The sequence below is a fragment of the Phaethon aethereus genome, assembly GCF_964289735.1.
Source record: "Phaethon aethereus genome assembly, chromosome: 6".
NCBI lineage: Eukaryota > Metazoa > Chordata > Aves > Phaethontiformes > Phaethontidae > Phaethon > Phaethon aethereus.
This window is the reverse complement of record NC_138580.1, coordinates 22,866,935-22,888,762: the sequence shown is the minus strand read 5'-3', so window position 1 is coordinate 22,888,762 and position 21,828 is coordinate 22,866,935. Positions and strand designations below refer to the sequence as shown.

The 21,828-nt window shown below is 36.8% G+C and overlaps 1 protein-coding gene across 1 annotated transcript in view; it reads right to left on the bottom strand.

The window, feature by feature from the left end:
* The window catches only part of MYO3B (myosin IIIB), a gene marked incomplete at its 3' end in the record, with an annotated part of 198,739 nt that overhangs the window by 55,065 nt on the left and 121,846 nt on the right, over nucleotides 1-21,828 (bottom strand). The window contains 9 exon segments of the mRNA XM_082001656.1: nucleotides 4,904-4,984; nucleotides 5,706-5,868; nucleotides 6,279-6,290; nucleotides 6,292-6,324; nucleotides 6,326-6,334; nucleotides 6,827-6,938; nucleotides 15,337-15,542; nucleotides 17,423-17,500; nucleotides 21,626-21,705. Coding sequence (XP_081857782.1) covers nucleotides 4,904-4,984; nucleotides 5,706-5,868; nucleotides 6,279-6,290; nucleotides 6,292-6,324; nucleotides 6,326-6,334; nucleotides 6,827-6,938; nucleotides 15,337-15,542; nucleotides 17,423-17,500; nucleotides 21,626-21,705 — 774 coding nt within the window.

The window sequence follows — 21,828 nt, the reverse complement described above, 5'->3', positions numbered from 1 at the left end:
ATACTTCAAAACCATAAGGTCTCACCTCACTTTTCCTAATGTGTTCCTTGCACATGAGCAGCAGGCTTTTAATGGTTACTAGATAGATACTAAAAGTGAAGAATTACTGAATGCCCTAAGCTAGTACAGAAAACAAAGAGATGGAAGAGTAACGTTAACCAAAGCTGTGCAGCCTGTACAAACCAGTCTGGTTTACCCTGAATGTGAAATCAAGGTAATACAATGAACCAGTTCAGCTGCCATTAAGAGAAACACATACATCTCTTCAATGGTTCCTGACAATGTAGGTAAAAGGAAGAAAATTAATCATATAAAAAAGGGAAACTGGATCTGCTACTTAGTGGTTGTTATTTTCAGGAAAATTTTAAAAAATATATATTTAGATATATTTATAAAGTGCTTAGAAGTTTTGGGACCATTTTACTCATGTAATTCTTAGAACTATACAACAGTATTAGCTGAATACATGTACACACACATGTACATAGTGATATAAATAGACGGATAAATACAGGGTTTTCAAGAAATACTTCCTTTTTCCTTTTGAAGCCAATATTAAATCTTTGCTGTTGAAAATCCCAAAGGTAACACTTTTATTGAAAGCTTGCATTTTTTATAAATGTAAAATAGTAAATTACAGCTGTTCTCAGGCCCTCTTTTTTTTTTTTATTAAAATAGAGTATTTTGCCAGAAGCACATGTTAGAGATACGTAAATATCAAGCAACACCGGATGGGCAGAAGTTACAGAAAGCAGCAATTTACAAAGGGATGCTTCATCTGGTTTTCTTCTGAACATCCATCACTCTTAATTTAAAAAAAAAAAAAAAATAGCCCAAATCTTGAGTTCTTGATAAAGAATTTTCCAATACAATGTGACATATGGTGAGTGTGCGAGCACGTGTTGGAGGAGGAGATGGTGGCTCAATGGATTAGTCATTTGCCTTTCACCTCTGGAAGCATAGTTAAACTCAGTCCTGACCAGAGCTGCACAGTATATTCCAGATGGCTAAAGTGGGCCTAATTAAAATGAATTCAGTGATGTCACCTCGGATCTAAGTGAATCGCATGCACCACTCATTTGGCATTTTGGCAACGTCAGTTCACAAATGAAATAACCAGATTAAAATCCTCCTTTAAGTCTTTTGGGACAATAGTCACACTGCATGGAAATACATGCTATCATAACTAGAAAATGTACTTTTATAATTGTATTACCTATTGTTTTAAATTCTAATTATTGCATTATTCTAATACAAAGAAACACTAAACGAGGCTTGTATGTGAGGTAAATCAGTGCAGCAACATTTCAGTCAAATGATTCAGTGTATATACACTGATTTAAACCAGCTGTGAATTTGGCAACATAATTAAAAAATTCTTTATTTTAACAAAATATTTTTCCTTTTATGTAGATGTAAATCAAAACAATACAAATCCTATTTACAAAGTATTGTTAACTCAAACACAAACCCATTCTTTACAATTTGTCTGTGAGTTAAAAATTAGCATTTTCTAACCTTCACAGTTTGGGAAATGTGACTGGAAGAAGTAGGAAAGATCTTGTGTACCCTATGTACCATTTTAGTCATGAGTCTAATAACATCTGTGTATTCCGAGAACCTGTGATATAGACATGCTGAAGTAGGGTAGCTTTTTCTTCCCCACCTAATTTAAATTCACAAATATTTTGTTTCCTAGCAAGGGTATTTTCCCCCATCTGAAATAATGACTTTTTTTTGTGTAATATAATACACTCAGGAATTGTATCCTCATGTACATTGCGAGGGTTGTTTTTTTCCTAAGTTTGTTTTTGCTTCCAATATTTCTTCAATGGATAGTGAACTGCTGGGCCCACAGAGATCTCCAGACCACCAGCTCATGTATTTGAAAGGCATCTGTTTATTTTTAAAATGCAAATGCAGCCTACCTCAAAGACTGACTTGCAAGAAATGAACAATCTGAACAAGTCAAGAGGTTTCCAATCAGGAGCTGTGTTCCTCCTTTATATCAGGCTATGATCACTTGCTGTCAAAACCACTTAAACAATATCCTGGAATCTGAATGAAGTCCCCCCACAATTAAAATGAGCAGGATAATCCTGCAAGAATTATTCAGGCAAATCATTTTTCACACAGTTTAAAGTAATGATAAGGTCATTTACAAAAGAAATCAGCGCCTTTGAAATGCTGACTTGTAGACAGAGGACTGCCTGGAGGAGGGCCACAGATAACAGTGAAGACTGGCCTCCTAACAGTACCCTCGCAGTCTTTGGAACTGATTCTGATGAAGAGAAGGCCCAATAAGGTTAATACCCCTACTTTGATCTCTGTCAAAGCGTACCAGCAAGAATTAATTTACATTTCAGATGAAAAAGGTTGACAGCATGAAAAGGCATCTTGTTTCTGGTATGTGAATGTGCTGTAATAGATCGGGAATTCTGAAAGGAAGTTCTGAGGAAGCTAAAGGGATAAGCCGAGCGGCTGCTTTTATTGGGAAAGAGATGAAAGGAAAACAAATTTCAATATGCGCTGTTCTGTAGAAACATGTAAGCCAAATGCTTCCTAAATTTCAAGGCCTGCTTGAGCAGGGAGTGGGGGGAGGGAAAGGAGAGGGAAGTACATATTTTTTAATTATATGGTTTTGCTAATGTCTGGATGACAAATGCAATACAATCTATCTCACTGCCTGAAAAGGTTCATTTTAAAAAAAAAATATGAAGGTGATCATACTCCATTTTACTGAACAGCTGTCTTGAACTACACACTCACATTATAAGATGTGCAGAGGAGGGAGAGATTTGGAGTTGCTTTTGTCTCCACGTCACTAGGCACTTGGACAGTGTAATGTAAACAACAGAAAGACTGTCAGTGTATCTTAAAACCTGGAAAATGGCCACCATTAGCAAGCATAAGCTTTGATTTGCAACACAGAATGATTAGCATGTAGAGAAGACAAAATGTACACAAGAAAAAATTTCAAGTATGAAGTCCTAGATATAGGTTTCCAAAGGCAGACAGAAATGTGTTGAGGACTATTATGATTATACCCCTTCGAATGCAGCGCCAAAGATAGGAGGAGCAGACAGCCTAATTAATACAAAGGTGCACTGTGTCACTCTTAACCCTATAGTCCTAATGCTTATTCACCCAGACTGATCGCTGAAACGGTCAAGTGCCAGGTTACAAAGGAAGACTGTGTGTTGGTGGGAAGAGTGCTAAAAGCATTCCTCCAGCATTAGGTCCAGAGAGCTCAACAGAAGTGTCCAAATTCAAGGGTATGCACACACTCCCACTGCCTCTGTTCTGCCATGTTCAACGCAGCATCTAAGAGGTGGCAGGAAGGAACACAGCTCTGAATCTCTCCCATGCGTGCAAATAGCAGAACAGATCAGTTGCTTTCTCTAAAAAGCTAGTAATGAGCATGCATCTCTTATCCGCCTAAGAAATCTGTCTGGATAAAACTCTAAGGCAGAATGTCTCCTACAGTCTCCAAGTGATACTGCTACACACCAGCTGCCTCCTGAACCTGAGATAACTCCCATCTTGTAATAGATAGGAGCTTGTAATAGTGGGACAGCAATGGGTCAACTGTTTCACTTTCCTTTTTATGGCAAAAGGCTGTTATAAGTCAGTAAACCAAAGTCCAAGTATGGCCAAGTGTAAATGTAGTAAATACTCCAGCAAATAGTGGCAAGGGGTACTTTAAGATCTATTCTCTGTGCTATCATGAAAACAATAGAAAATGATAACACAAAGGGGAGGAAGAAGGGGAGAGAGTGCTTATGCAGTCCTCCAGTGCTTGTTGTAATTGGAGAAAAAATTTCTCCTTAACAGTTCTCCATTTAATATATCTTGCATTTGACCCTAGAGCTACAGTTCATGATTCTACATAACAGTATGCATGCAAAGCTAAAAATTATTATTTTATCCTGATGATACTCTGTTCCTTTCTGTAACTAGACCGGTATTCTGTTTTCTGCTGAAAGTCACAGCAATGCTTAATTTCAGAGCAGCAAACTTAAGACAAAAGAAAAACAAATTAATTTACTGGAAACATCTTGAGAAGAAAGTAAAAGAATATTTAGAACATGTCTTTTTCAGACTGACTTTAGACTATATGATACAGAATAGAGAAGTGACAAAGCTTAAGGAACTACAGCACAGGATGCTGCTGGAATGAAGGTGGTACCTTGGTTGATCTATAAACACATTTGTTGCAACTCATTTTCGATGGGCTACAGTTCTTCCACCTGGGGTTGGACAGGGAAGGTGTATTACATTGAAGGCTGCTTCATTTTGGCAGCATCTGAAAACACCGTTGAGTTCACAGTACTGCTTCTTAGATTTCTGTGCCATATGGTACTCTGTTCTCTACTAGAGACCTACACAGCCCTATGAGCCTGTTCCTCCAATAATCTCTTTAAAGTTTATTCAAATTCATATTGATATGGCTGCATAGGAGTCTGGCAGAGAGTCAAAAGATTGGCCAAAGCTGGCAAACCCAGCAAGCAGTCAAAACAAAAACTGGCAACCTGCCAAGATCAGGGCTTGACACAGAGAAATGCATGTCCAGTGCCTCCTATCCACACTTTTAGTCAAATCAATGCAGTGCTTCATACCAGCTCTAGATATAGTTGAATCATATGGACTGTACTCAGAAGAATCATAAAGAATTAACTCAACAGCTTTTAATCAGTATGTTTTTCTTCCAGAGAAGTACTTGCAAAAAGGCCAAAGTGCATGATACCTGTCACTCATGTTGATATTGAAGAAAAACCATCAGAAGTAATGTTTTTGATAGCTTTTGTTTGGACTGTCTGTATGTCTCTTGGCTATAAACACTGATACATGAATTCACCCACAGCAAAATAGGTGTTGGCAATTGAAATAATGTTTTAATTACCTGCTTGAATATGTATAGCGGCATCAGTTCTTCTGTTCCTTATTTCCTTGCACTTCCTGCGAGCTTCATATCCTCTCCAGGCTAAAAATACAAAACCATGTGCTGGAAATTACATTTATTTAAGGAAGTGCTACAGAGTCTAGAGAGTCAGAGATGTGCTGAAACTTTCATCCCTCCTGCCATAACCACTCCAGCCCCCATCCCCAGTACCTCTTCCCCACCCACCCACATGTTGAACTCTGGGTTCACGACTGCAGTATTCACATCCCCACAACTTCAAACACCACTTCACTCGTCCAAATTTTAATTGTCACCATGTGCTCACTGATGTCATAACTCAAAAAGCAAAGGTGCATGATCATGTCAGCACAAGAACTCCCCTCCTCACACAGCTCCCCAAATTCGATATAAGGAAGCCTACTAAATTACTCATAATCATTCTCTCAGGCCCATCCCATGACGTATGTTATCTGTAATTCTCATATACATGGGGAGAAGGGGGCATGCTACTGCATTTCATTTATATGCTGCATGCTAGCATAGACATACCTAACAATATTTTCATTTTGTGCTCAAGCATCACATCCAAAATACTAAAATATTTAAATAAAGACATTACCAAATACTAAGATGACACCTTAGAAGTAAATCGATAATATTTGCATCAATTAGCTGGAGAAAAAAGCACCTCTGGTTATTTTGATTTCATAATAAACTATTATGAATGAATAAATAATGTACATGCAATTTAACAGCTTGAAATGTAAAGATGCTCAATGAAATAGGGAATGTCAACATGTACCTGACTGTATGGTAACAGCACTATTTTCTCTTTTCTCTCTGACTTTCTTGTACCTCCTTGCTCCAAGCCATCCCTTGATATAGGCTTGCATGACCACCACCCTCCCTATAACTTCTCGCAGGAACAAATTTAACTGCTCTATATGGTAATACTTTAGAAAAACCTGAAATGGCACAACAACAACAAAAAAAATCAGTTTCACATGCAGGCAGTAACATAACCTCTTGTATTTGCCTTTTCATTAGTCTTATGTCAGCCTATTTTAAGGTACTGTTGCTGAGAAAACTGGTAAAATACTGGTTGCTGATACCATAGCAAACTTGTGAATCAAAGATTTGCTCTCAGTCTGCTTGTGGGATTTCATTATTCCACTGATTAGAATCACCCCACTGCAAAATAAAGCACCTATTTACCCCCTTTACAAAGTAAATTGGCCAGGATCTTCAGGTATCAATAATTTTGAAATATAGCCTTTCTTGGCAGTGGAAGATAAATCATGGGTTGAATTTGTTTTTAGACACAATATTGTCTAACAGCATTCTGCTTCAGGAGGCAAATCCTGTGGGTGCTTACATATACTTTATTATGAGTCTTGGGAAGGAAAATTCTCTTTGTTTTTTCTTTGTGCACTGCAAAACAACTCAAGATACTGTTTAACATCCTTTTTAGAGAAGTCATCCACTCAATTTTAAGCCATGAACAAAGGCTCTTGACAGAGCCAGAAGGATCTCACATGAAACATCACAAATGGATAATGTACTAATCAGGCACACAGGATAGGCCAGAGTGTGAAGTTTCAGTCATGCCATGATTAAGAGCAGAAAGAACTTTAGGGAGGCACTACACCACAGCAAGCACTGTCAGGTGACAGTACCTACTGACAGCAGGTATTGTCCTTATCAAGGTAGCCACATGCAGAATACGCTTTGGGGAGGTACCCAATGCACCCCTCCTCTTGCAGCACTAACTCAGATGGCTTGGGAGGGTGCCTCCATAACCTGGGAGGCTAACTGGAGCAAATTCTGTGCTCTTTTGTTCATTCATGCAGTACTTTTCAAACAACTATTAGACATGTTTTGCTAAAAGGATACTATCCTTGAGAAAATGTTAGCACCTTCTACCTTGGTTTTGCCAAGAATCCAGTTGTCTAGTTTAGATTTCTCCAAAATGGCAAGACAGTTTTCTCTGCTACCAAGGGGAGTCTCGTGTGCCTTGAATGCAAGGTAATAATACCTGCAAAATCAAATGACAAAGAATTGACTTGACAGTCAATACGTACATTCACTGTTCTTCTCTAGCTCACAATTGCATCTCTAGAACTCATAGACTGAATTCTCCCTTGTACTCAGTCCTCTTCATAAATCATTACACTGCTGTTGTGAACAGAGATTTGAGCATACACATGACATAGGAAAGTAAGTGGCACCATAGTGGTGACAAGAATCTGCTGCATTCCAGAAATCACCAGTCAGTGTAATCATCCATAAAGATCTTTCACAAACCAGTGCAACTTAGGAAACACCCATGGTTGCTCTGGATTTTTCAGGTGAATGAATGACAGAGAGAAGGAGGAAAAGTGCTAGAAATGAGTAATAGAAAGGAAGGCAAAATTAAAACATTTTGCATAAGGTGTAAAATAAGTACGCCATCTATAGAGCTGCATAACATACTTTGTCACAGTCTGCAAGTTCTGTTGAATAAGCAAGTGTTCCCTGAGGTGTTCAATGGACCCTTACAGATTTCTGAGTGGGAGAAAAGTCAAATACTTGCACCAAAGAAAGAAAAAAGCACCAAAAGTAAAATATTCATGACCTGATGCCTGTTTCTTATGAGAAATGCCAAAAAAGGCATTTCAGAATCTTTCAATATTTTAGTTACTGGTATCAGTCATTTTTCAGAAAGAAATATAAATGGCCTTGACATTCTTTGGGAAGTATAAATCCAAATAAGAAGTCCAAGGGTCTCGAGCAACAAGATCACTCCCATCAATGGAACTCAGGGGAGCTTCCCATCTTCAGTATGCCTAATAGAAAGACTGAGGTTCCTCAATCGATGAAGACAAAGGCCAGCACTACGAGGGTGGGCAGTACAATGATACAGCGATACTGACTGATTATTGAAGCTGAAAGGCTGCCAATCTGTGTGAAGAATAAAGATTAGTTTACAATAAAAACAACTCTCATCTAAATTGTAATTTACAGACAGTAAGATGCTCAGACTGCATGAATACCCACCTGGGTTTCATACCTCCAGAAGAGGTCATGTATATGCATAATAAAAACAACTGGCATTGCTATCATATCGGCAAGGATTTTATCAGTGCTGATGGTTAAAGAGAACTAGCAGCTATTTTAAAGAAAAAACAAGTTAATTACTCCTCAGATGAATGCATTAACTTCCTTTACTCACAAGGATTTCTGTGGTTATGATTAGGTTTGTAAGTCATTAGGCATGATGTCTTTTCTCTGTTTGCTTTGGGAGAACAGTTAATTGGAACGATTATGATCAATTTTAGTGGCCTTTGGAGCAGGCCCATACTAAACAACATTGACTTTTCTTTTGTCCATGTTCCCTTGCAAAGAACAGCCCCTAAAAATTATGTGAAATAACATTATTGTGCAAATAGTTAATGAAAAAGGGATGCAAACATGTTTGAACTAAATTAAGAATGAATGGACCAATCCCTACCTGTGAAGCCACCATGAATGGTGAGGAATGGTTTTATAATATTTAAGTAACTCTACTGGCAACCAATTATGCTATGTAGCAGCAAGAACACATGCCAGTTAGTTTACAAATTTAGGCTTATTTTAGTGCAAGTACACTGTTAGATGGCAGCAACTGCCACCTCAGCTCTCACTTATGAGCTGCTATGTGTTGTCTTGGTTTTTATTAAATTATACTTCTACAGGTGTTACTGTATTTACATTGCATTTGAGAGGAGCTGGCAGGATGAGCAAACCATTCGCCTAATAGCATGGGGAAGAGCCATCAGATGTTCTTTAAAACATAAGGAGAAGAATCTGATCAGTGAACCAGACTCCTCTGCAGCCACACAGAGACAAGAAAATATCCCACCTCATAATTAAGAGAATATGGAGAAGCAATTAGAAAGAATGGAATAACACAAGACTTTTCTGGTTTTGTTTCTTTATTTGTTTTTTGGTTGTTTTTTTTTAATCAAGAGAATATGATTTTCAAATATTAGCTCCAGGTAATCTCCAGATATTAGCTCCAGTTGTCACAAGAAAGAAAAAAGAACCACTAAAAGAGTCAATAAAGATCAAAGGGGAACAAAATGATGTCTGAAGGCAGAAGCACTGGAATCAGTCCTGGACCAGTGACATAGATATTCACCAACTGGAGACATTGCCCACTCTGAATAATGACAGTAGATTATGTATTACGGACTTATTTTTAATGCAGTGACTTTCTCTATAACATGATATTGCAAATTCTTTAGCAAAGTGTTTCAAAATACTGAGACATGCCATTTAGTCAGTATGGAGAAACATGGTGTATTTAAAAGAAAAAAAGTACACCTCCACCTTTCCTCTACCTTATTACTGAACTTAATGATGCCAGTTTTCACAAGACAAACAGTATTATGAGGTACACTAATAAAACTCAGATTTAAAATATACATATCACAAACAATTTGTGATAGCATACAATTTCAACAGATACTTGACAGATACATCAGAGAAGTAGCACTAATAGTAAATTGCTGTTTGCTTCAAAAGCCAGTTCAGATAGCCATGTTATTTACACATGTATGTAACTTAAGCAGTTCCTTTCCTTGGAAAGAAGGAAATATTCACGTGAGTGATATCCATTTTCTGGTTGTTCATACGTCTTTTAAGGCATGTTGCAGTTAGGAATTTTAAAACCACAGAACAGATTTTAGATAGCACTGATGCAATGAAATAGCCACGGGGGATCTCATAATTTTTGAATCTTACTATCTTAGCAATGACATTCTAATTACCGAGAAGTTAACTTCTTATTTGTGACAAATACCTGACTACAATGTATTTTTGAACTATGCAATTTGCACACCTGCCTATACAGTTTTGTTTACGACAAACTTCAGTATCTTTCAAATGTAGTACTCTCTCCATTAGCTCTCTTTCATGGTCTAGAATGTAGTGGTTTTTCGTACTCAGAAAAAAACCCATAAATGAAACAATGCTCATTTTTCTTGCCAAATCCCGTTTTAACAAATGTTTTCATAAATTTAAGTTTATCTGTCTTCTAAGAAAGCAAGCCATTCAGAATGACAGTAACGTTACAATCCACAGGAAGAACTCCAGTTTCTGTATGTAAACATATTGTCTCCCAATATTTCATAAAACTTCCTCTAAATGGTGTTTCTCCAAATGTTTTAATTGATCGAAGCACTGCACAGAAGACTCCTCTAACTGGTTAAACACACTGGGATGTCAGATTTTCAACATCAGGTTTTCCTGTTCCTTTTCAGTTATGTCATCAAAAATGAGGCAGAAATTACTCTAATCATCAGAAATAAAGTCTAACAATATGAGACTGGCAATTTCTTTTTGATTATTTCTCCAACAGAACTGCTTTTGGAGTTTGCATTCTGCACAGTAAAAGGTCTCTAGATTAGTGTTACAAAGCTCAAATCTGTGTATTTTTGTAAGTAAACACTTTGTTTTCTACCTGGTGCATGCTTTCATGACTGAATCACATAACTACAGATGCACAAGCAGTTGACTTGATGTGCTCAGGATGGCAGCAGAGCACGTGCCACACAGGGTCATCCAACTTTCTTACCTATTCTAAAATATTTGTACAGCAACAGACCATATGTAGTATTTTGGAGGAAGGTAAAATGTTTCACCTTAGTGTATCTGGTAAAAGTGTGCAAATATTGTACATTGTGAGACGGTAGAGAAAACATCTGGGAATGCACCCAAAACTTTGGGCTATATGCAACTACAACTGTTAATTTTGATTTATTTGCCTAATTTAACCTCTATCATACTTATGTAAATCTACTGTACGGAGATCAGAGAGTGACCTCTATTTGCAAGATTTCACCAAGAGAAGAAACCAGATACTTAATTTCAGAAAAGTAGAGCTAGAAATCACATTTGCTTCCAGATGAGATGAAAATTTCCCAACTCTATTTTTTTTATTTCAATATTTGCATTTGTTATTCCAGCAGAAAATTCAGTAGTCTGGAATACTTCAGTGCTCTTCTATGTTAAGCCAATACTTTTATTTCTACTTTTGGAAAGAAAGTTAATAGTCCTTCATGTGTTTTTTCACAAACGTGCATATATTTGTGCAAAAACACATTATGTTCTTGGGTTATACATCCTACTTGAAAATTTTGTACACGACACATACATCTACATGTTTCCTACAAGTACTTGACTAATCACATTCTCAGTAGCAGTAAGACTAAGTAAGAGAAAAGTAATTTCCCTCCAGAAGACCTAATTTCTCAGAGCTGAGGAAACTCAGGAATTATGTATTACACTGCACTACAAACTATCCTTCATGGCCATGAATAGTATTCCAGACAAAAGATATGTTAAAATGGGATTAACTGTACTTAGTACTCATTAGGCATAAAGCAACATTTTTAAAAAGCTGAGTTTATCCCCAGATCAGCAATTGAAAAGCTAGGACATGCAGAGTTAAGGTTAAACATTAAAGACATCCAAGTATGCTAAGATATGGAAAACTTCAGAATGATGCTGTGCATTAACTACCTGATTATGGCCAAGGCATTTTAGTGTTGGTGGTTTTAGATTAGATAAACTGATTGTAAACAAATGGTTCAACTTCTCTCCCCTCCTTAAAGGGTGAACTGTGGAACAGTTCAATAAATAGCATTTGAACTGCACCATTAACTACTATACCAGTGTCTCTTACTTAAGTTCCCTTCACATTCCAGACTTAAAGGCAGCATCAATTCTACACAATTAACTCAAAAAAGTAATGATTAACCCTTTTTCTCTTTAAAACAAATCTTTGTACTAAAATATGCTGGCCTGAGGTAGAGAATGGACAATGATATGTGAAAAACATGAGGTGCAAGAGGGCAAAATCCCTTTCCAGTCAGACCCCCAGCAACAGTATAGAGATTCTCAACATTCCAAAAGACATTTGCTCTTTCTCAGCCCTGGAGTTGGAAAGTTTAAAAAACCCACAGTTTTAGCACTGAAAGAGTCATTAAATAACTTTCAAAAATTTTTTTTCTCTATAACAAACCTATTTACTTCTAAATTAATTGCTTCCCTAATTTTGAATATTTGTATTTTGAATAATAAACAAGTCTATGACCACTGAATTTTAGGGGCTAGAAGAAAGCATTTACTGAGGTAACACGTTTTACAGGATTTTGCAATATTTGACCAGTTTTTAGTCCTAGCTCCACTCAATGCAGAATGTGACTCAGTAAGGTCAATGAGGCTTTATAGGGTCACGAGAAATGTAATGGTTTACAGACTGTGTGTTCCAGGTGTACCAACAGTGACCTTATGGAAATTTGCACTGTGAGACTGAAAAAGCAGAACCAACCTCACCTCAGTAATAGCACTGGTATTGTCATGAATGCATGATCTGAGTAACATCATTGGGCTACTGTGGAGTAGGCCGTTCTTGGAAGAAAAGCGTATCCTGCATCCTAATGCAGTACAAAGAACTTAAATGGTCAGAGAAGAAGAAAAAAAACAATCCTTAAATGAACTTGTACAAAACTCAACACATTCCTATGTGCTTATGAGGCACTTCAAGCATGACAGCATTTAGCATTATTAGACTCTCAAGTCCCTTATCTTTCAACCCAAGGTACAGAATATGCGATATTACATACAGTTGGGGGATATGTGGTGAGAGCACACCTGCATACCACATCATGTCATGTGAAGCTCCAAGGGCCTGAGCACTTGGATATAGCAAGGGGCATCCTATCTAGTGGGACTTCCAGTGCCGGTCCCCTCTAGAAAGAACACCTCCGTTAGCTGCTGTGCATTGCCTGGTCACTATGTGGCCCCACAAGCCAGGCACACTGGTTGCCCGATGAGGTTAACAACCTGTGTCTGAAACCTAGGATTCCAGCCTGAGAAAGGGGCGGTGCTGCTTCACAACAAACACATAAGACAGACACACGATGGCACGGGGTGCAAGACAAGGCCAGCAGAGATGAAGTGCCTAAGACTTGACAGGTCTACAGTGTTTACAGGGGCTGCAGATTACATTTTCCTACTTTAAGTAAAAGAATATGTATATTTATATACATAAAACAGATGGTTATATATTTGGCTGAAGAAACATTGTGTGAATGAGTTACAATTAAGTCCTCTCCTCACCATCTGTTTTTTAACCCAATAAACTACCTTCAGGTTTGCAACACTGAAATAATCTGTTCTACATGAAAACAGAAGACAGTAAATAGTAACATTAGACAGAGCTTTATCTTTTGTTTACCTCCCACCTGATAAACCCTGAATGGTTCTCTTCCCTGCCTTTGATTGTTTTGTCCTCATATTTCCTGCTAAGAGTTTACAAAACAGCATTATTGAACAGGCAGATAAGAAGCACACCTATTTGTTCAATAACATCAAGGGAGAAAAAGTGCTGGCTCATCCATTTTGTTGTGCAGTTGCTCAAAAGGATCAAAATACCAATTAACTTGCTGGCTTAGAAAATCTTTGATATCCTCACATTTACTGACATTTTGAAACTCTTGTTCATACTTGCCTAATGTCTTTCTGATTATGAACAAAGAAGTGCCAATCTGTTTAGCATTTGACCTGTTTTCTCAAACATTTTTACATATTCAACTACTTAGTTCCTAAAAACACTTGACTAGTCATGCCTGTAAGTTGAAGAAAAATGTTTCTTGTTCCATTGATAGCTTTTTTAAAGCACTTGTTGTTCGTTCTTTTTTTTTTCAACAGCAAAAGAGAATAGAATTTGTTTAAAAATAAAGCACGAACTGAACAAAGGAGCAAAAACACCCCCTCATCCGCCCCCTGTTTATATTCTGAAGTCAGGAAGTCTTCTGCGCTGTTGGGCAAATTGCTAAATCTCCCCCCACTTCCCTTGTCATGTCGACTCTTTTTCCTGAAAGAATTACATCAAGCTATGACTAAAAACTTGGGGAATATGATGTTAAACACAACTTGCCCTTATCTGCAGGAATGGAAAGCTACAGTTAGCACTGCTTTTATTACCATTGCTTTTCAAGGTTGTACTCAAATTCAGCGCACTTTTGAATGAAAAGAATCTACTGATAAGAGGAGGCCTAATTTCCTCTCATTTTACACTAATTTCAGTGGAGTTAATCTTAGTTCACTTATGCCTAAATTGGATAAAAGTTAAGGTTTCTAGTTCTGCCTTCAGTCTCTTCAGGATGTTGCAAAGATGTGTCAGTGATCACAAAAATTAATCTCTTTGTTAAACCTGCTTTAGAACAGTATGACCTTACTAAAATTAGTCATGTAACACAAAAAAAAAGGTGGGGGGAGATCATGTCTGAAAATTAAATTGCTTTGATGGACAAATGAACACGTTAGTTATCTTCCTGGGATATCTATCTCCAATGTTTTCCTGTTACATATTCATTTGGGATACTAATATATTACAAATCAGAAAATTTCATAATTTTTCAGACTGAATTTATTAAGCTATGGTTTATCATTCAACATCTCTCAATGCAAGGATCACAGATTTCCAAGCGCAAATAACTGATTTACACACGTAAATTTACCCAATCTCTGGGTTTTAGAAAGGCCTGTGAAACTGTTTATGCTGCTGCTTTCTCAAAAACATAATCAGCTCCTTCCTTCTAGCATCATATAAATGACTTGCTTTCAGTAGATTCATTAACTCTATATTGTCTGGATGAGCAACCTCTAGTTCAGAAAACATCATTAAATCCTTGATTTAGCCATTCACTACTTGTTCCTACTGTTGAGTAGTTGATTGCTTAACGGTACTGATTCTGCCCCATTATTTAATTATCAATCCTACAGACTGGAAAACAGTAAATACTACACAAAAACATATTTTAAATCTAGAGGAAGCCATAATGATCATCCCATCATAAAGACAATAGCATTTTCAGAATCAAACTTACAACTTTTTGAGATTGAGAATAGTATTAAAGCCAGTAATAGTAGCAGGACAAGGGTTCAGGTGAACAGAGGTCTGGTTATAATTCATGATAGCTCCAAGATAAATGACTAGGAGACTACAAAGCTATTACAAGAAATATTTCCAAATCTAAAGCTTTTGTATCAGTTCATTCTTAAGCATGTGCACATTCTTCATATGATGGTTGAAGGTCACTGACCTTCCAAATCCTTGTATAATCTGAGCACGATGCATAATTTCCTCTTGTTGCCTCTATTGAGGGAACCACCGGGACAGGCTTACTATGGAATACTAAGTGCTCTCCGCTGGTATCACATTGACTTTTCTCCATTAGAGCTCAGATATCTCTTGTAGTCCTTATCTCTGATAGTCACTGCTCTCATTAGAGAATGAGACCATATATGTACAAACCCATGTTTGTAGAACTTTTGTACTTAAACATAGAATATATTTTGTTGAATGGAGTTTTAAAACAACAGCCATGTTATAGAAGTCTTACCTTTTCACAAACTCTTCAAAGAGGATGCGATGAGAATACCCTTTTTGACGTATTTTGACAGTTTCCAGAATTCCAGTGTACCGTAACTGCAGTAGGACTCTCTCATGAGAAAATGTCAGTGCTTCTCGATCATCGTTAGGTTTAATGCAGCGGATAAAGTGAGGCTGTCCAACAACCATTTTGGATAAGAGATCCATGAGGGAATACTAGTGAGGAAAATAAAAAAGATGCACACACTAAAGAACTGCAATGTAACTACTTAGGCAGGAGATATGTATTTTGTAAACAGTATGTAATTCTTGATTATATTTTAATCTGTAATGTTAATCTGCATTGACGTTTTATTAGTTTTTAAGCTTTTGGCTAAAACCCAGAACCTATTAAAAGTTTCAATTGTTAAAAAAATAATATTCTTCTAGTTCTTATTTCTTTCTTCTTCCACCTTTCTATTTGTCTCTCCTTATACCACATTTCTGTAGTTGAAGATGACCCATATTAAAAAAAATTAATTGAAAAATATCCTAACTATAATTCTGCTGTAGGCATATTTGACCAACCAAATACTCCCAACCAAAGAACAATCTTTACTGTGAAACAATCAATCACAGAAATTCACAGAAAATCATGGGGAAAGGGTTGCAAGAAGTTATCAGTTCAGTCCCCTGCCCAAAGAGAATACTAGATGTATCTGTACCATTTCAGGGACATCTCTGTTTAAATAATTTTTCAGAATCACTGAGGATATAGACCGCACAATCTCCCTGGACAATCTACTATAGTGTTACATTATCATGACTATTCATAATATTCTTAACATCTATCCTTCCTGCTGAAATGTAGGCTTGTTACGTCTTTTCCTATCCACCCCAGACATGAAAAACAAGTTATTCCATTGCATTTTACACTAAAATGAAAAAAGTGTGATCAGATTATATGTATATGCTTTTCCAATGACCTCTCTGAACACATACTTCTGCTCCATCCTCACCTCATTAACCCACTGTATAAGAGTTTGTTGCAAATACACTCCATCTCAAAATCACGTACAGTTCCAAGCTGACTGTGGTCATTTTGCTGTAGGCTGCATCCATATTATGGTGTACTTTCACACTCACTCCCCCACTCCACTTTTTTTTTGTTTGTTTGCCTGTTTTCTTTTACAGTTTCTACACAGCTGATATCTGCGTAGTTCTTTGCAAGAGCACTCTAAATCCACACGTGTTACTAGACATGTCTGGATGTGTGTCCTTGTACACTCCACACTGCAGCAACATCTCAGTATATACCAGCTGCCTCTGGTATATATATATATGTATATGCCTTTTCTTACACTTTTTTGCACAACAGAGAAAACAGGTATTCCTACATGGCATGAAGCTTTGACCCACACTGGCTAGCACAGCACTGTGAACTTCCACATTCTGCATGATACAAGTGCAGCCCACGACCAACTGCTCAAAGCTTTTCCACTCTGCAATGACCGCAAGAAAAAAACATTAACCAATAGCTTTGGATTGGCTTGTAGGTTTCCTGACTTCTAATTCTCCAGTTCCAACATTTTCAATGCCTTTTCCTTACCTGTTTGATTTAAACACACATGCAGAATATACATTACCCCAGACAGGATTACTACTGATAAAATGGTAATACATATGAATTATAACACTACTTCCAAAAGATGGATTGCTTTTACTTATTAGCACAAATGACAAATCTTAATCTTTAAAAGTAGATATGCCTGAGATTGTGGAAAAAATAGGAAGGCTTTAGTAATGACAGCTATTTTATTTGAAAAAAATCAGTTTTCTGTTCATAGAGAGACCTGTTCTAGACCTCCAGCATTTTAGATAGAAACAGTCTAGACTCTAGATTCTGCTATCAATGTACTCGGTGAAATTGTAAAAGTACAAATATGAGGAAATAAAAAGAAAAGGAGCAAAAGAAAATTTATGAGTCTACAAAGGCATAACAAGAGAATAAAAAAAATTCTCTTATTATTCTCTTTGATCTCACAATCTCAGAGATATTTTAGAGATATCTACTGTTCTTATTACAAAAATGTTTGTTTATAATTTAACATTTGTACCCTAAAATAGGAAGCCATAGTTTGCCGCTTCATGTTAGTCGTTTCCTCAGGGTGTCGCATAACCTCCATCGTGTCAACCTGAAAGACAAACTCAGATGTTAGAGCTGTTGCAGAAATACTGCAGACCCACCCCACCTCCTGCATGAAAGCTGGGTTCAGTTTTTGTTACGGTCATTCCTTCAGGTGTGAGTACTTCAGAGTACTTTATCAGACGTAGGAAGGCCAGCTTCTAACAGATGCAGAACACACTGATTTCAGAGAAAGCCTTAAGTGTTCTGAATGATTTCACACTTTTGTTATGATAGTGTAACACCAAGCCAGTGAAGCAGCCATCAAGATGCAATATGTTATCAACTGGTTTCTAAAAACCATTCCTCTTATCACCACTACAAGGAACTCTATCAGGTCTTATTTTTCATAGAAGAAGGGATATCATTTTTGTAATGACCAGGAAGTAAACTGAGCTGCCTCATTTTGCTCATGTATGGAAAAAATGTTGTTTTCTGATAACAACTGGCAAACAAAGTAGGTAATCTCAGAATGTATGTCTTTTCCTTTCTGCTATTGTGTTTACTATTAATTACTTTAAATTGCCATTTTGATTCCAAGAATTTCAGCAATCTTACTCTGCTGAACTGCCACAGCTTCAAATACCACTTTTTCAGCATTTCAGAAGAGTTATTTTTAGAGGGTATACATGGACAGCAAACATATTGCTCCTTGTATATTTTAGTTATATTGTCAGTACAGCTGTTCTTATCAAAATGAAACCAGAATTTATGAATGAGTATAACCATGGTTACCAATCACAAGCAGATTGTGTTGCTGTATTACAGCTCAACAAAGTTAAAGAAAATCAACCAGCATCCTGTTTGCATGGAGCATTAACAACATTTTAGCATTCACTTGCTTTGTGGCAGTTTACCATCTGCTCTGACCAGGTGGCACTTGTATAAACCAGATAATGCTGTTGTCAGCACCTGTGCTACACTTCCTGGACTTTGCTCCATACGATCATTTCCAACACTCACTGCCTTAAGACCACTCTTCTGAACACTAAAAGTAATTGTTGAGAGATGACAGTACTCAATACAGTAACTGTGCCTCTTACCTTCAGGAGATATTTAGGAGATTGCATGCAAAATATAAAGGAAATGAAGCACTAAGTAGTAATAGATCAAGAAAATGGATTTTGTGTTGGGGAAGAAATCAAAAGAAAACTTGGGAAGACAAGATTCAGAGTACAGATGGTGCAAAAGGAGACAGATTTCCATAAGGGCGACCATAAAAATTTCAGTATGTTTTTGTAATCTGTGATATTCTAGCCCAGAGTGGTGTACGTGCATTAGTATGCATCTCAAACTAACACGTAAGAGAAAAAAAAAAGATGCAGTTTGATGTCAGTTTTAGGGATGTTAACAGAAAACTCTGTAATATATCCCAGGAAAAATGCCTTATCAGCACAGACGACATCAAACATCTTAAGAGGTCACCTGACGAAGTAAACATCAATTACCTAATCAGAACAGCAAACTGTCCATGGGGAAGTATATGGGAATGTTGAGAATTGGTATCCAAATCTCTAGTAAAGGTCAGGTAGAAGACAAAAGCCATATCAGTGAATATTGACAGTAAGTTCAGAATAACTGGTAACATTTAATGTTAAAAGACAGACAATTTAATCATAAAGAACACCTAATCAAGAGCAAAAGCAAATAGTTTGAGGACTGCACTGAAGCCCAAATGCCCATGAATTTGAGCTTCTAAATTGGATTCTTGTCTGTCTAGAAAAGCAGAGACTCTTAGCGATACTGCTGTTGGAGGTTCAGCACTCTCAGACTCTCAGTCATATCTAGAATATCTGCTGGCCAATAAAGGGGGAGCTTAGGCTCTACCTTTTGGGCAGTAGGGGACTGTAAGCATCTCCTCTTCACAGCTGCTTATTTTCACCAAACCTGTAGAATCTTTGAGATTGCCATTCTGTCAAATATGGTTTACTATAGCCTGCTGGGTTCAAAAGGGTTTTGTTTTGGTTTGGGTTTTTGGGGGGGAAGGGAGTGAACACACAGAAAGACAGATGGTCAGAAACACTCACAGAGGAGATGTAATACACTTTTTCTCAGGAAATCAGGGTAAAACCAGTATTGTGAGATTCCTTTTTCTATGGATAGAGTTGTAATTTCAGATCTGCACAATCTGTAAGGACTAGGATCAATTTCCAAATCTTTTTGACAAGAAATATTTTCAGTTTCCATTAGAAAAATTCTGATAGACCCTGAACCTAGGGAGATTTTCCTGTTAGAATTTTTAAAAGTTTTGTCTCTGGTTAATTTATAACATTGCGTGTCTATGAAGCCATGCAGTTTTATGGTAGGGCAATAATCACACGTACAACAGGCAACAGGCTTTATCACAACTGGCTTGTCAGAAAATGATAGAACATAATAAGAATGTCATGATATAATCTTGTGTTTTAAATCACTAGCTACTCTTTTTAAACTAAAATGAAAAATATTTCAACTGTTAGGTCACATTTTTACATGACAGTATTAGTGACGTAAAATATACATTTACATGATTACAGCTGAAATGGGAAACAGCTTGACCTATAAAAGACAAACTGTTGCACCACTAAAAAAATGGTCTATAATAGTTTTGAAACAATATTAAAAAATTATTTATGACATCATGTCACCTTATGAAGTCATTGGAAATTATTACTTTCACATATTGACCACACCTGCTGCTGGCATGGTATTAAATACTGTAAAAGCAAAAAATACATTTAGCAAAAAAGCTCATCAATTAAATAATAAATGAAAATTTCCAAACTTCCAAACAAAATTATTACATTTGGAATTTTTTTTAACAAATTGTAAAATAATTGTAAAGTAATTGAAAATCTTTTCCTTGAAGTTGTTTTAATTAGAAGTTTTATGAAGTTATAAGAAATAATTTTTTTCATCTAAAGACTATTTCAGCATTTTCTGAATAGTGCTGCACTTAGCATGTCTTTTAGCTCCTTCTTTAAAAATTTGAAAGGTGAGTAAAAACCACTTAAACACTACTTAGTATAACTGATTATGTTTACTAAAGCTCTAAAAGAACTGCTCTATTCCATTCCAGCTGTATCAATGAAATGCATGCTTAGAAAGCTTATGCTGAATATAGCTGGATGTGGAAGACAATGTGTGTATGATACAAGAAAATTGGAAGGGCCATGATCTGTCCTTCAGCACTGAAAGTGTTTATACCAGAGAGGAAATAAATCTCTGAAATCCACATCTGTATTTGCAGGTACAGTGAAGGATATAGACGTCTGGGTAACATGAATCACTGTATCAACATTTGAGCATGAGCTCCAAATAACAAGAGAGAATGAAAAGAAATAGAAAACCCAGAACATAAAATTCTGCAGACTTTTAAACAGTTGCTGTTACCACATCTGTTTTTAAAAACTTATTTGCTTTGGAGGCAAAAAACCTCCCCAAACCCTTAACTAAGCTAACTCTAATGGTACTACTTACGAAGCGGGGAGGAGGTGTACATGCTATCAGCTTGAGGCACAAGAGTTTTCCTCACAAATTATGTGTACTCAGTTGGCAACACATCCTATTAACTGCCATAAAATTATCCCATCCTTTTGCAATTATGCCACATACTTTTACGGCAAAATTCAGCAATGTTTAAATGCTACAGTTGTTCTTTTTAAAGAATCATGATTTTGCCAAGTCCTCCTTTTCTGGTTATCTATCAGTCACAAATGTTCCCTGGTTTTTCACTTCCAAGTTGAATAAAAGAGGAACAGACCTTTTTAAATTTATTTTGCCTTTCATACCGTTAAATACATTATTCAAATTCTACCCAATTAAACCTCTTTCTAGGCCAAAATTGTCAGAGGAAAACCTTGACCCCATTGAAATCAAGAGGAATACTGCTATCGATATCAATGTAACTGAGATTTCACTTCAGAAGTTTAAAGATTCATCAATAGTAAATTGATTCTTCACTGGATTCTACAGTAGGGTCCTCACTAAAACTGGAAAGGGTGCTCCCAGCTGAAGTACATGTTGTCTGATATTAAGGCGAGCTCCCATTTGCTAAGAACTTCACTATATACGTATATTAGCTAAGCATCATGTCCACAGTCTCACTGTAAAATTTTATGAACAAGTGCCTGTCTTCAAATGGTATACTACTAACCTTGATACGCCCAGCACTAAGCTGTGGAGGCAAAGACCTAGATGCTGCTGTCACTCTGGCTCTTGCTTGTGCCAAGTTACCTGTTCAAAAAGAAAGAAATACATACTGCAAAAACTGTTCAAGAAGCTTAGCAGGGAAAAATTGGTATGGTGGAAAATCAACTTGGACAATAGTACTAAAAATAGCAGACACCACCAAACTTT